The sequence below is a fragment of the Budorcas taxicolor genome, chromosome 13 (assembly GCF_023091745.1).
Source record: "Budorcas taxicolor isolate Tak-1 chromosome 13, Takin1.1, whole genome shotgun sequence".
NCBI lineage: Eukaryota > Metazoa > Chordata > Mammalia > Artiodactyla > Bovidae > Budorcas > Budorcas taxicolor.
The window spans coordinates 38355981-38370716 of record NC_068922.1 but is presented as its reverse complement, the minus strand read 5'-3'; the positions used below and the strand labels follow the sequence as shown (position 1 = coordinate 38370716).

The window sequence follows — 14736 nt, the reverse complement described above, 5'->3', positions numbered from 1 at the left end:
CATTGGCCAGAACTTTTACCTGAACAAGGCGATGAATTTCAGCGACCACTTCCTGAGCAGCATCACTGAGGGTGGGAACGGGCTATTCGGCAGCGGGTCCAGCTTGGGTGAGTTGTCTCCTCTCTGGGAACTTTAAAACGTTGCCCCATTAAATATGGACATTGTTAAGAGAACAAATGCTATGAGTTCTCATCACGAGGAACTGTATTTTTTCCTACCTCTTTAGTTTTGTTTCTGTATGAGATGACATTGTTCACCAAGCTTCTTGTGATCACTATTTTGTGGCATAAGTCTTCATGCTGCACACCTGAAAGTTAGGCAGTGCTCTATGTCAATTACATCTCAACAAAACTGGAAGAAAAATAATAATAAAAAAAAGAAAAACCAGGAGACTTCCCTGGTGGTCCCGGTAGTTACGACTTTTTCCAGTGCAGGAGGTACGGGTTTGATCCCTGGTTGAGAAGCTAAGATCCTATGTGCCTTGAAGCCAGAAAACCAAAGCATAGAACAGAAGCCACAGTGTAGTAACAAATTCAACAAAGACTTTAAAAATGGTGCCCATCAAAAAAACATTTTTAATAAAAATGAAAAAGGACGGTGGACCAAAAACCACACAGTGACTCCACAAGGATGGCAGAGAAGTGCTAACCATTACCTGGCCAGCCATACCTGGCCAGCACTTTCACCTTCAGGTCGTGTTACCTCGTCTGGCCTCCCGGAAGTCAAGTGTGAGACCTTTGCAGATAGATTGGGGCAGGGGGTACAGTTTGGGGTCTGAAAACTGTAGCTTTTTTTCCCCTCCTTCTCATCCATCCTCTAGTTCTCGACTGAGAGGGCCAGCCCCAAGAGTCCTTTCTGCCAGGTTTCATCAAATAGAAATTTCTATAAAAGCCTTTTCCTCCTCCTGACTTCCAAGGGGGCACGCGGGGAGGGAGAGTGGCTCTTACACAAGAGAGTGGCAAGGGGGCGTCACTCGGTCCTGGACTCCTGTCATTCCAGTGAGTGACTACAGCCAGGGTGCTCCTGACACCGAGGAGAAAGTCACCAGGACCAAGAATTTCAAGACCAAACCCTTTCAAGAGAAGAAGCAGCAGCTTTCGGTACGTGTGCTCTTGATGCTTCAGCCTGTACGTCTAGTGTTTCGTTTTGAGATTTTTACAGATTTATTCATTTTTAATGGGAGGATAGTTGCTTTCCAGCGTTGTGGTGGTTTCTGCCATACATCAACATGAATCAGCCATAGGTATACACGTCACCTCCCTACCTCCTCCCACCCCATTTTGAGATTTTTTTTAATGGAAGAATACTTTTTCATTTTCGGTTTGCTTTTTTTTTTACACTATGTTTCCACCTTATGGGGGTAAAACCCTATGAAACCGCTCAAGATTATTCACTGAAATTATTTTACAGTTCTCTCCAGTTTCCTGAACCACCTCTCTTTTTTCTCTAGAGTCAATTCCATGTGCTTATCTTTCTCTCTCTCTCTTTTTTTGGTTTGTCTTAAACACATGCTGACCCTTAGTTGTCAGGTCATGTTGACAAATGAAGGGCTGGTTTGATCAGCACAGGAGCCCAGCCTGGGTGCCTGGCTAGGTGTGGGCCCAAGGTCCCTGTCGGCAGAGGGTTCCTGAAGTGGCTGGCCTGGGAAGGTTTCTCCCCTGGTGGGCAGTGTGGTGGTGTGAGTGCTGTGGTGTTTTCCATTCCTTCCTGGCCCTCTAACCCCTTCCTGTGTCCATCATAGAGGCCTGGGCTCTACCCTTCACTTTCTTGGACCCCATGTTCCCAGTAGAAGCCTCTGTTAGGCAAATCAGGAACCATCTGGAAAAGAGCATCGGGTTTAAGCAGCAGCAGAAACCTCCACCCTACGATACCCTTCTGCTCTGAAGACGGGGGCGCTAGCCATCCCCACATTCACACTGAAGCCCTTTATTAATGGACTGTGGATTCAGCCACACCCAGTGCCCGCCCTCCCTCTGGGCTCCCTGGGGAGAACCCACTTACACAAGTGGGGTCCACACTTGCTTTTCTTCTTGGCTTCGATTCCTGATCCATCTGATTCCATCTATTTTCTCCCTCTGGAATTCCTTACCATTTCTGATCCACGGACAGTACCTTTTCCAGGTTTCCCACAGCTGTTCGAGTATAGTTTTTCACAAATACAGGCCCTGAATAGTTTAAAGGGGAGCTGTGGAGAGAGAAAGAGACATGGGTGCCCTTGCTCACCCACCATCCTGCCCTTTGGCTGGACGTCTCTGGCTGTGGCTAGGGGGACAGAGGTGCTTAGCCACGAGCCCAGAGTCAGGGTCCCCGCCTAAGATGCAGGTGGATATGGACAGTGTCGGTTCTTCCTCCATCCTTAGTCACTTCAAGCCTCGGACCCCTCCAGCTCACGCTTCAGCACCCAGGGTTCTCTGCAGGCAGGAGCTCACATTCAGGCTGATTTCAAACACCTTATAAAGCATAAGCTCACATGGTAAAGAGTCAGCCTGCAATGTAGGAGACCCGGGTTTGATCCCTGGGAGTTCCCCTGGAGAAGGAAATGGCAACCCACTCCAGTATTCTTACCTGGGGAATCCCACGGACAGAGGAGCCTGGCAGGCCACAGTCCAAGGAGTAGCAAAGAGTCAGACCCAACTGAGCAACGGACACTACATAAACCATGCAGAGTCAACTTCAGGGTTCACCTGGTTGCTTTTCCTAGGAACACTGATAATAAAACCAATGTGGGGTTTCTGGGGTTTTTCTGTGAGGTTTCTCATTGCCTCCCTGTCCTTAGTAGCACAAATGAGTGTCTGTGTGGAGTCCTTCCCCCAGGCAAGACATCAGAGACCAGCCAGGCTTACTTTAGGTGTGTTTACTTCTGCTGCTGGCCGTTGGGGATCATACATACCACACATGCACGCCTCCTACACACCACATACACACCACTCACGCCTGCATATGCACGCATACACATACACACCCCTACACATACGCATCACAAACACGCACGCACACACACATGCTCACGCTTACCTGTCTTTGGGGCCCAGAATGTAACCCAAAGAGGAGACATTTGACCTGAGGGTTGAGCAGGGCCAGTGGGACTTGCCAGTAAAAATACTCTGCGGCCGCACAAATGACCAGCTTCTGTGCTCCTGCAGCCTGAAGACAGACTTCTGCTGAAGGAGGTCGGACCTGCAGGGGAGGGAAGAGCATCTGTGATGGAGCAGCTGCTGGATGAGGTGAGGACAGCCAGTCTTCCGCCCCATCTCGGGCACACTCACAGAGCCGATTAATCAGAAACTGTCCAGGCAGTGGGCCCAGTGGCTAGTCAAAACCTGCACAGTAGGGACTTCCCGGGTGGTCCAGTGGTTAAGACTTTGTGTTCCAGTGCAGGGGGTGCAGGTTCCATCCCTGCTGGAGGAGCTAAGATCCCACATGCCTGTGACCCAAAATCCAAAATGTAAAACAAGAGTAATATTGTAATGAATTCAATAAAGTCTTTAAAAAAATTATCCACATTTAAAAAGAACACACACTTCACAGTGTTACCTGTTGCTAATTTTTACAGCAAAAAAAATAGGCCGAAGAGTTCACAGGAACCCAAATAACTTGCAGGCCTGGGAAGAGAACCCATGGTCTGTGACCCTGTGCGAGCTTCCTGTCTCCTGAAGAAGCAGAGTGGTCCCTCTGGGGGCTCCTGCTGGGTGGGGGGCGGGGGAGACAGGAACTCGAGTCCATCACCCATGTGACCTGACAGCTCTGTCTTCAGAGCTGGTCCTGGGCTGCCTGCTTCTCCTCTCTCCTGAGTCAAGCAGTTTACTTCCACCAGGGACTTGCTACTAGGAGGGCGAGGGGGTGCCACGGAACGCAGGCTCTTGTGCGAGATTGTCCCTTTCCCCACGCGGCAGGGAGCCGACCCCAACTGCAGTGACAGCCAAGACCGGCCTGTCCTGAGCCTGGCGGCCATGAACCAACACCACGAAGCCATCCCGGTCCTCGTGCAGAGAGGCGCGGACGTGGACCAGCAGTGGGGCCCGTAAGTGAGACGCGAGGAGGGGAGAGCGCTGGGTGAGGTCGCAGCCAGCCAGGGCCTGGCGGGGCTCCACTGTCAGTCTACACGCCCACCCCATTCAACCTGAATCACTTAAGGACCATTTCAACCCATTCTGGCCTGAATGAGAGACTTGACTGTTGTCTGCTTTCCCAATCTGGGGAAAACAAAGGTTTTTAAACAGATCATTGGATCATCTTTCAGTGGCTTTTATACATGATGATCCAGTTTGTTAGCTCATGAATTTATTTATATCTGTGGGGCCACAAATCCTTAGTCCTTGGGTGCTAAGCCCTGTTTTTGTCATGATCTGAAATGGTAAGAGTGTTCCGTGTGGAAATGTACCCGTGAAGTTACTGCAGAAAGAAAACCTTGTCCTGGCATCTCCAGATACTAACAACACTGGGAGGAAGCTGAGTTGACCACCTCATCTCCTGGTGCCTCGGTGTCCCCAGCCAAGAAGCAGGACACAGAGACACTCGGAGACATGGAATGGTTACTTACCTGCCTCTCGAGCCGCCCGGCCTAGTGACTCTGTTCACTTGCGAATCACTTTGGAAACTGGGGTGGATGGTGTTTTGAGTCCAGGGCCTCGCTGTTAACAGCTCATATCCCACTGCCCTGATCGCAGGTCAGCCACTCGGCCTCCCTCGCTGTTGCTGAGACCAGGTGGGGTCCGTCTATGAACTGTGCCTCTGAGGATGGCAAGGAGCACAGAGGATGAAAATTCAATAGCTTCACTTCTGTCTTCCTCTGTTTCAAAATGTCCTCTAGCATTTTTATTCAAAATCCCTCAATTTTTCTATGTATGTTTTCAAAGGTTTCTGCCCAGTAGGACCCCATGTCAGTAGACAGGACCCCTTTTTAGTTTCACTTTATAGCAGAATGTTTGGGATGTGGGTGAATGCATTTGATGCCTGGAATTTACCTTCTCAGGTTTTCTTATTGCTCTCATGCATCATACCTTGTAAGTTTTGTCATTTACCTAACTTACATTATCATTATTAATAGAAATAATGCCACCTTGTTTTGTGTTAAGGTGTACTTTATATTTGTATAATTCTGACAAGGACTTTTTCTGGGGGTTGCAGTGAGTCTTTGTTGCTGTGCAGGCTTTCTGTAGTTGTGGCGAGTGGGAGTTACTCTTCGTTGCGGTGCGTGGGCTCCTCATGTGGCGGGCTCTCTTGTTGGGGAGCACAGGCTCTAGGCACGGGAGCTCAGTAGTTGTGGCACACGGCTTAGTTGCCCCGCGGCATGTGGGATCTTCTCCAGCCTGTGTCCCCTACATTGGCAGGCAGATTCTTATCCACTGTACCACTACAGTTGTCCAAGACAAGGATTTTTAAATTGCATCTAAGAATAATGTTTGTGTTTTGAGAGATTTACAAAAATCTCTCAAGCATGTTTTGAATCGATGCTTAAGTGTGATGAGTCCTGGCTTTATGAAGAGTCCAACTAAGAGGATAAAACTACTCTGGACATGGAACAGATGACCTGTTTCTGTTTGGTGTCCTCAGTTCCAATTCTTGCTTTATTGTCATTCTGTAAACTGACATCTCACCCATGGGTGACCTCCTTGTGTTTCTACTAAGTCTAGCATGGGGCTGTATGGTCTGGCTGAGTGTGTGTAACAGCCCTTTTACACTTCCCCCTGTGTTGTCTTGGTTACTGTTAACAGTTTATGGGTCATGTAGGATGGGGTTCGGAAAGCAGATTTTTCCACTGAGAGCCAATTCTGCTAAGACTGGTTAGTATTTGCTAGTTCAAAATGTTTGGGCCTGAGTCCTCCTGCCCTCCATCTCTCAGCTGGATCCAGGACATGAGCTCAAGGCTCTGCTGAGATCTTAAGCATAAGCCCCTCGGAGATCAGACTTTCTTATAGAAGGGGCCCTTTGAAAACAAGGACTCACATGCTCTTTCCCACCCCGAGCTGGGGAGCTGATGGAGAGAGGTCACCCAGGTGGTCTCTACAGAAGTAACCTCTGTTAAGCACCCTGGCAGGCAGTAGAAAGCCCCTCCCTAGGATTTCTGGCTCCCCAGTTTGTGTCTTTCTTATCAGAATAAACTCATACTCAGCAGAATGGGGATCTTGTTCAGTCGCTCAGTCGTGTCCAACTTTTTGCGACTCCATGGACTGCAGCACACCAGGCTTCCCTGTCCTTCACCATTTCCTGGAGAGAAAGTGGATGGCCAAGGAGTAATACACATCCTCCACTAAAGCTGATACCTCTTAGCAAGCAAACTTCAGAAGCACAGATGGAAGGCCTCGCGAGGAGAGGGACATGGAGAAGTGGTTTGCTTTGGGGCAGGAGCTGGGCTTCTTCACAATTTCAAACTGTGAACAGTTTCAAACTTCGTGCCTCTGAGCTCTGCCCCAGGAGACAGGTGAGGCAAATGCAGCTATCAGTGTACTTAGAGGTTCACCGTGGAGATGTATTGTTAGATAATTCAGGGTTTACGCACAGAGAGTGTACCTTCATTCACCGAGACACCTAGATCGGGGTAAACAGTTTGCATTGCTCTGCATTGGTAGAAAAGTGTCTTTATGATACAAATTCACAGAGTACCGTGGTGTACTTGCTGTGCACAACCGTGTTCTGGAAGGTCTGATAAGACGATGACAGGCTACTCAGAGGAACAAACTCACAACTTGATGTTCTGACACGAGGGTGTGTTCCATCTTATGCCCTCGCTGTGTTGGAGTCAGTCTGAGGAGCAGAGTATACAATGAAGATTTATCATTTTCCCAAATGAACTGTGCTTACACAGGAAATATCAATTACTAACCTGGAAGATGTACCCATCAGCAACCCAGCCCCCCTCACCCCCACACCACCTTCATTCAGTAAACTGAACACCCTCTGCTCTCAGTCTGGGGAGAGCTCTGAAGGCAGGAGGTCAGGAGTCTACTTGGGAGATGCTCTGACCCTGTGACTAAATAAGTTCAAATGGGAAATGTGTGATGAAGCCCCCCAGAACCCAAGGGTGTGAAGTGACAGATAAGCCTTCTACCACCAGGGAGGCGGGAGGATGAAGGACGAGGAGGAGGCCGGTGTGACCGAGACCTCCGTGGTCAGGCCCCCGGCATGCTGTACACCCCTCACCCTGAATGTGTGACTGGGTGGCCTCAGCCCCCCGAGAGAGGAGCGAGGACTGTGTCACACGTGACCTGCTGGCCCTGGCACCTTTAAGGGCACCAGGAGGCACCCACACGTGTGCGGAGCAGACAAAGAATTCAAGTGTCTTAGAGCCCAGGCGATGTGACCTGAAAGACCTCATGAGAAACACACTGTGAAGGTGACCCCTGGGGATTTTGCTAACGGTGGGGGGAAGGGGAAGAGGGAGCCTTCTGTGGTGACGGAACTGTTTGGAGGCAGGAGAGAGCAAAATGTGGAGAAAGTGAGCGTATTCTCCTCACCTGTCAAATGGGGGTGATTGTGCTCACGTCATAGAGTTAGTGGAGGATGAAAGGAGTGTTTTGAGGTGCCCGAGAGGAGCCCAGTGATTGGCGTCTAGCGGTAGCAGTCACGACGCTGTGGTAATGACAAGGTGGGTTGTCAGGATTTGAGCGGAAAGTGTCAACTGCTCAGTGATGGACAGAGCATGAGATGGGGATGAGAGGGTCCAGGGAGAATAGGCCAGAGAGGTATTAGGACTGGGTCTCAGTTCTGAATTCTTCTGTTGCTGTTAAGAGATGTCGCCAAGCCCTCCCAGCTCCACATTTTCACATTAAGGAAAGGGCAGGTATATTTTTTTAATGCCCCAAGCTCTAAGAAGATGAACTTCAGAAGTGCTTCTTATATTGTAACGTGTATGAATCACCCAAGAACCTTGTTAAAATGCACATTCAGTGGATCTGGGTGTGGCCGGGGGTGAGATCCTGCATCTCTAACAAGCTCTCAGCAGAGGCCAATGGTCCAGGTGCCACCATCTGAGTAGCAGGGATCAAAGCCCATTCTTACAAACACCGAGATGTTAAGAGATGGCCCAGCGTGGCCCTCAGTAAGGAGATGGCCTCACAGCGCTGTTTGACATGGGATTTTCCCCATGCCTCACAGGTCAGTGATGTTGATCTGCTCAAATGAATAATAATATCACCACCACCACCACCAGCGATATGAAGGCTGATCCCCAAATCTTAGTTGCCAGGAGCTACTGTATGCCTCAAACCAAAGGCAGATCTTTGGAAAGCCATGGGAATTCAGGTGTAAGGCACACAACCATTCTCACTTCCTGCCTCTGGAGAAAGATGAGGAGGAACTAGCCAATCACAGCACCGATTTCCCTGGACCAGGGTCCTTGGCCAGGTAAGCTGGCGGAATGGAACACACATGAATGCTAAGATCTAAAATTAGATGAGACCTGAAACCACTGGGGTGGCTTGGTGCTGAGAGTTCTGCTGCAGCAAAAACCAGTTGAAAGTGCTAAGTTTCTCACTTTCTGGAAAATGGAAAGTCTTATCACCTGGACAGTTCCAACTCTGGAGCCAGAATCAGGCAGGGGCTTCCCCGTACCCACTGTTGGAGGCAGAGGTTCATAGACATGTTTACCTGCAATTCTTGCCAGTCATGTGGGTCTAGGAGGCAACAGTCCTTCCCCAAGTTTGTCTGTTCATTCTCTCCATTGGTGTATTCATTTCACTAGTGGGTTCTGAGCACCTACTGTGTGCTGGTCAGCATTCTAGGCAGTGGACATACAGCAGTGATGGAGACAGACCCCTCTCTCATAGAGCTCAGAGTGTAGTGGAGGAGACGGACAATAAACAAGTAAGCAGATGAATGAGTCATTGCAGAGAATGCTAAGTGCTGAAAGGAAAATAAAGCCAGGTAAGAGAGTCGAGCGTGGTGTGGTCAGGAGAGGCCCCCGCACCATCCCCCAGGGCCAGAGCAGAGGCTGCCACAGTTAGTCTGGGACAGGCTTGCTTCAGGTACAGAGCGGCGTGGGAGGTTTGTTTACCAGTTTCATCATTTCTGGACCCGTCCTAGTGACATTGTCTTATTTATGACTGGGCTGGCAGAAAGATTTCTTAAACTGTGTATGATGGCTGAAAACAATCCATACACACCAAGTAACTTTTCAATTGTATCAGAATAAGATGTGGACATTCCTGAAGAAAACCACATCCTGTGAAAGAACTTGGCAGGCCTCCGCTACCTTCACCTCTTCATCCGCAGTTCTGTCTTCAAGGACAACTAGTGTAAATATTTTAAAGTTCTCCTGGGAGTCAGCTATATCTCTGTCACTAAACAGTACACTTAAACGGGTCATTCCTGATCTAGCACGCTCAGATAGCATCTGTTGATTCCTGCTGTGATAAATGGTGATTACACTTGCTGACCCCACCATCACGTTTTGATCATTCTGTTACTGTTTTTGGTTCTTTACTAATTACTGTGAAAATAACAATGATATTCCTGAACTCCTCTACATTGATTATCATCTTTCAGTGATATCACTTGACTGACCTGTGTGTACTGAGAAGTGTGTACAAGTATGTATAAGTGCTCTATACCTTCACCTCTGTCTTTCCTTCCCCTTCCATCCCACAACTTCTGGTAGTCAATGATTACTTCTTTACAACACGAATCACAGTTATGTTTACTTGTGTTAACATAACTAAGATGTCCATTCTTCATCCATAGAGTGATTCCAATGGTTGAAAAGTATGAAGAGTAATTGCATTATAATAGCTCCATAAGTATCATTCATTGCTATATTCTGATTAATTTTATTGTTTGTTGGTTCAAGAAAACACCACCACTTAGGCCAGTGAAAGTAAAATTTTCTTACCAGAAATGTCAAATGGATTCTTCTTACACACCATAAATTATTCAAAATCAGGCCACATTTCTTTCTTGTTTTTTTCCGCAATCCATGACTAAGTTGTTCATGTTTTGTGTATCTTTGATTCCCCTGGACTTTCTGGTTGCCTTTGCTTTTTTCCTGATTTGAAAGAGAACACACATTCACCACATCTGTCGTCTTACCTGGTTCCTTACTTGTTCAGTGCTTTTCCTCTTAAGAGGCTGTCTTCTTAGAGTATACAGACTCATTAGTCCGGTTTGGCCCGACAGCTCTCTGGCCCTGCGGCACGGTGGTCACCATGGCATTTCCTTCCACTGGAATCCACCTGGAGTTACTCTTCACTCTTTCTTATTTCTTGGTTTTGACCCTTGTCAGTCTGGAGTGTGGGCTTAGGTAACCTCTTCAGAAAGGGTATGTAGAAAAAGCTTTTGAGTCCTTGAATGTCAAGAATGACTTTCTTTTGTCTTCACTCTTGACTAATATCTTGATATTAATTGGTATTTTGATATTAATTTCTGTCTTCAAAATGACTTTTCCTCACGTCTTAGTAAGCCTTGTTCTGATGATTTCTAGCATCCAGCATAGCCCATGCAAATGCTACAGCCAATTCTTCCTTATTTGTGAGCTCTTGGTTCCTCCTGGAAGCATTTGTCACTGTTGTTCTGAGATTTCACATGAGTATTTTTTTTGATGTACTGTTGTTCACTGATCCAGGTGGCCCTTTCAGTCTGAAAAATCATGTGTCTTTTCAGGGGAAGTTTCTTCTATTTTTTCTAATGTCTCTCTCAAATTCTTATGAGTTAATGGTGGGCCTCTTGAATTGACCCCCTCTATCTGTCTTTTTAAATTTCTTTCCCCATATTTTTCATCTCCCCTTTTCTCTCTGTTTAAAGAGCTTTTCTTGGCTCTCTTGCTAACTACTCTTTATTTCAACAGTTAGCTTCTTTACTTTCTCAGTTCAGTTCAGTTCAGTCACTCAGTTGTGTCCAATTCTTTGTGACCCCATGGACTGTAGCATGCCAGGCTTCCCAGTCCATAACCAACTCTCAGAGTTTGCTCAAACTCATGTCCGTCCAGTCAGTGATGCCATCCAATCATCTCATCCTCTGGCATCCCTGTCTTCTCCTGCCTTCAATCTTTCTCAGCATCACAGTCTTTTCTAATAAGTCAGTTCTTCATATCAGGTGACCAAAGTATTGGATTTCAGCTTCAGCATCAGTTCTTCTCATGAATATTCAGGACTTATTTCCTTTAGGATTGATTGGGTGGCTCTCCATGCAGTCCAAGGGACTCTCAAGAGTCTTCTCCAACACCATAGTTCAAAAGAATTAATTCTTTGGTGGTCAGCTTTCTTTATGGTCCAACTCTTACATCCATACATGACTACTGGAAAAACCATAACTTTGACTGGATGAACTTATGTTGGCAAAGTAATGTCTCTGCTTTTTAATATGCTATCTAGGTGGGTCATAGCTTTTCTTCCAAGGAGTAAGCGTCTTTTAATTTCATGGCTGCAGTCACTGTCTGCAGTGATTTTGGAGCCCAGGAAAATAAAGTCTGTCAGTGTTTCCATTGTTTCCCATCTATTTGCCATGAAGTGATTGGACCAGATGCCGTGATCTTCATTTTCTGAATGTTGAGTTTTAATATTTTCACTTTTTATCATTTTTACTCTCCTCTTTCACTTTGATCAGGAGGCTCTTTAGTTCTTCTTTGTTTTCTGCATAAGGGTGGTGTCATCTGCATATCTGAGGTTATTGATATTTCTCCCAGCAATCTTGATTCCAGCTTGTGCTTCATCCAGCCCAGCATTTCGCATGATATACTCTGCATATCAGTTTAATAAGCAGGGTGACAGTGTACAACCCTGAGATACTCCTTTCCCTATTTGGAACCAGTCTGTTGTTCCAGGAGAAGGCAATGGCAACCCACTGCAGTACTCTTGCCTGGAAAATCCCATGGACGGAGGAGCCTGGTGGGCTGCAGTCCACTGAGAGTTGGACACGACTGCGCGACTTCACTTTCACTTTTCATTTCATGCATTGAAGAAGGAAATGGCAACCCACCCCAGTGTTCTTGCCTGGAGAATCCCAGGGGCGGGGGAGCCTGGTGGGCTGCTGTCTGTGGGGTTGCACAGAGTCAGACACGACTGAAGTGACTTAGCAGCAGCAGCAGCTGTTGTTCCATGTCCAGTTCTAACTGTTGCCTCTTGACCTGCATACAGATTTCTCAGGAGGCAGGTAAGGTGGTCTGGTATTCCCATCTCTTTAAGAATTTTCCACAGTTTGTTGTGATCCACACAGTGAAAGGCTTTGGCATAGTCAATAGAGCAGAAGTAGATGTTTTTTTGGAACTCTCTTGCTTTTTCCTATGACCCAGTGGGTGTTGGCAGTTTGATCTCTGGTTCCACTGCCTTTTCTAAATCCAACTTGAACATCTGGAAGTTTACTTTCTAAGAGTGCCTTTTGGTTCTGATTGCTGCTTCTTCACAGCCTCTGTTTTGTCTTATGTCGTCTTCAGTCATTTTAAATTTCTCATGTTTCTGTGTCTCGGCTTTTTTCTCTTTGATGCTGCCAGTTTTTCTCAGATGTGCACAATCCTTTATCATCCATTCAGGTTTGCGAATGGGAAATGGGCTAGGTGGGTGGGAATTCTGTGTATATAGCAGGAGCTTATCAAATGACGGGGGGCTTAGCGAGTCTGTGAAGCTACTTTCAGGCTGGGACAAGTGGAAGGCTTCCCTCTGGGCATGGGAGTTGCTGACCTGGTTCTCACCAGAGGCTTCATGTATCGTCTTCAGAAATGAGGCCACCACACTTTTTCTCCACTGGGATACATTTATGGCTGCAGATACATCTGCACGTGCAGGGGACGGGGTGGTGGTGTCGAGGGAAGGACCAGGGGCCAGGAGAATGCAGACCTTCAGCTGCTCATCTCATTTCTGTCTCCAGCCATGACTCCCACCTTCCATCACTCCTGCCACCTCTGATCAGGAGCCTTTCGTGAGTTCTGGAATGCAGGTACCACCCCTTCCTCCACTGTGACAGCCACTGCTCCCTCACTGGGCCACGCTGACCAGGCAACGTGGAGAGAGAGTCTGGCACATGGCAAAATATGCTGTCTGACCTCTCAGGCCTGCCCTCAGGGCTCTAAGGCTGGTGTTTGTTTTCATATCACACAAGCCACACTCACTGAAGCCAAGGTCATTGTCCCCACACAAGAATAGGAGCCTCAGCCCTGAAAGGTATTGTCATAAGACAGTCGCCAGGATTCAAGCCAAGGGTGAGACCATGTCCCACACATTCCATGAACTCTTGCAGAAAATATACCAACATAGTGTTTATTAGTATAAATTGACTACAAACCAGATCCTTGTGGGATTTCTCACTAGAAAACTTTCTCTCTGATATCAAAGCTTATCCTGCTAATCTTCCAAGGAAAGGAGCAGAAAGGGGAGAGTCAAGAGATTTTCCTGGGTTAGTTAAGTAGGTCATGGGTGAAACCAAGGCCCCGTTGTGCCTGCCCCCCTCCAGTCTCTTGAGGATGCTAACCAAGGATTTAGCCAGGGATTTTTTCCCACCCAAACAGGCTCCAAAATACAGCTCTTCATGAAGCAACTCTGCTTGGCCGGGCAGGAAGGGAGTGCATCGCTGCCTTACTGGGGTACGTTCCTTGGCCTCTGGGGGACACTCCAACTGCCACGGTGATTCCCCTGTTGGTCTATGAGGATTTCAGGGGGTTCTGGTGCCCAAACAGCTGACCCAGTGAATGGGGGCCACCATCCCACCACGGCTCCCAAGGCACTAAGAGCTTTTCAAAACACAATGAAAATGCTTCCCCCCTTAAATCCACCTGGTTGTGGGTTGTGGAGGCTGTGGGAACCCTCTGTCGGGACTGGCATTGGATGTGTGAGATCACAGAGCCCGTCAGAAGTGCTCAGGGTAGAGCCGCCCTTGAGGGCTGGGTCATGGTGGCCTCTCGGGGGAAGTTTGAGATGGGGGCCCAGGAGCCTCAGCAGCAGGGAGAAGTCAGGCCCTGAGGCTCAGGGACTGGAATCCATCAGCTCACCCCCATTTTCCTTCACAGATGCAACGCCAGTGTCCAGAAGAAGAACGCGAGAGGCCAGACAGCGTACGACCTGGCCCTGGAAACTGGGGATGAGCCTGTCACCTCGCTCTTTGCTGCTAAGCTTGGCCTGGATGAACGCTAAGCCCGAGGGCCCCATGGGCATCTTTCAGAGAAGCCACCCAGCTCTGGCTGTGGCTGTGTTCGCTTCCTTCCAAATGCATATTCGAGGTTTGGAAATTGAGCTTGAGAGCCACTCATAACATTTTAAAAAATTATGTGACAGTGTAAACCACCCATGCCCACACTCCCTGAGTATTTCCCCAAACGCCCTGGATCCTGATGAACGTAGTATACACTAGTGGTGTGTTGCTGCTTGTCTTTGAATTTGCTCTTGAATCTTAATTTATTTCTCAGTACACAGTAATTGCATACTGCTGTTGTTCAGTCTTCAAGTCGTGTCCAACTCTTTGTGACCCAGTGGACTGTAGCATGCCAGGTTCCTCCGTCCTTCACTCTCTCCCGGAGTTTACTCAGATTCGCGTCCCTTGAGTCGGTGATGCTATCTCACCATCTCATCCTCTGCCACCCCCTTCTCCTTTTGCCTTCAGTCTTTCCCAATAATTGCATATGGTTCTAAGCAAAGAAGTGTAAAATCGTGTAGTGAAGTCTCCCTCTCATCCCTGCCCCAAGACCACTCACATCCCTCCTCAGACCACCAGTGACCTCCGTGTCAGTTGTGTGTTTCCAAAAGTAGCATAGGATTATATAAGCAAGTGTATGTCATATATGTATGTGTTCGTGTAGAGTACATGCAAACGTTAAGTGAA

General features: G+C 47.8%; 1 protein-coding gene across 1 annotated transcript in view; it reads left to right on the top strand.

Moving 5' to 3' along the window:
• DZANK1 (double zinc ribbon and ankyrin repeat domains 1) overlaps positions 1 to 14736 on the top strand; it is a 48069-nt gene extending 33333 nt beyond the window's left edge. The window contains exons 15-21 of the mRNA XM_052650911.1: positions 11 to 107; positions 1000 to 1100; positions 3144 to 3224; positions 3894 to 4021; positions 12793 to 12843; positions 13430 to 13504; positions 13928 to 14736. Of these exons, the coding sequence (XP_052506871.1) occupies positions 11 to 107; positions 1000 to 1100; positions 3144 to 3224; positions 3894 to 4021; positions 12793 to 12843; positions 13430 to 13504; positions 13928 to 14051 (657 nt within the window). The 3' untranslated portion in view covers positions 14052 to 14736. The remainder of the gene's footprint in view (positions 1 to 10; positions 108 to 999; positions 1101 to 3143; positions 3225 to 3893; positions 4022 to 12792; positions 12844 to 13429; positions 13505 to 13927) is intronic.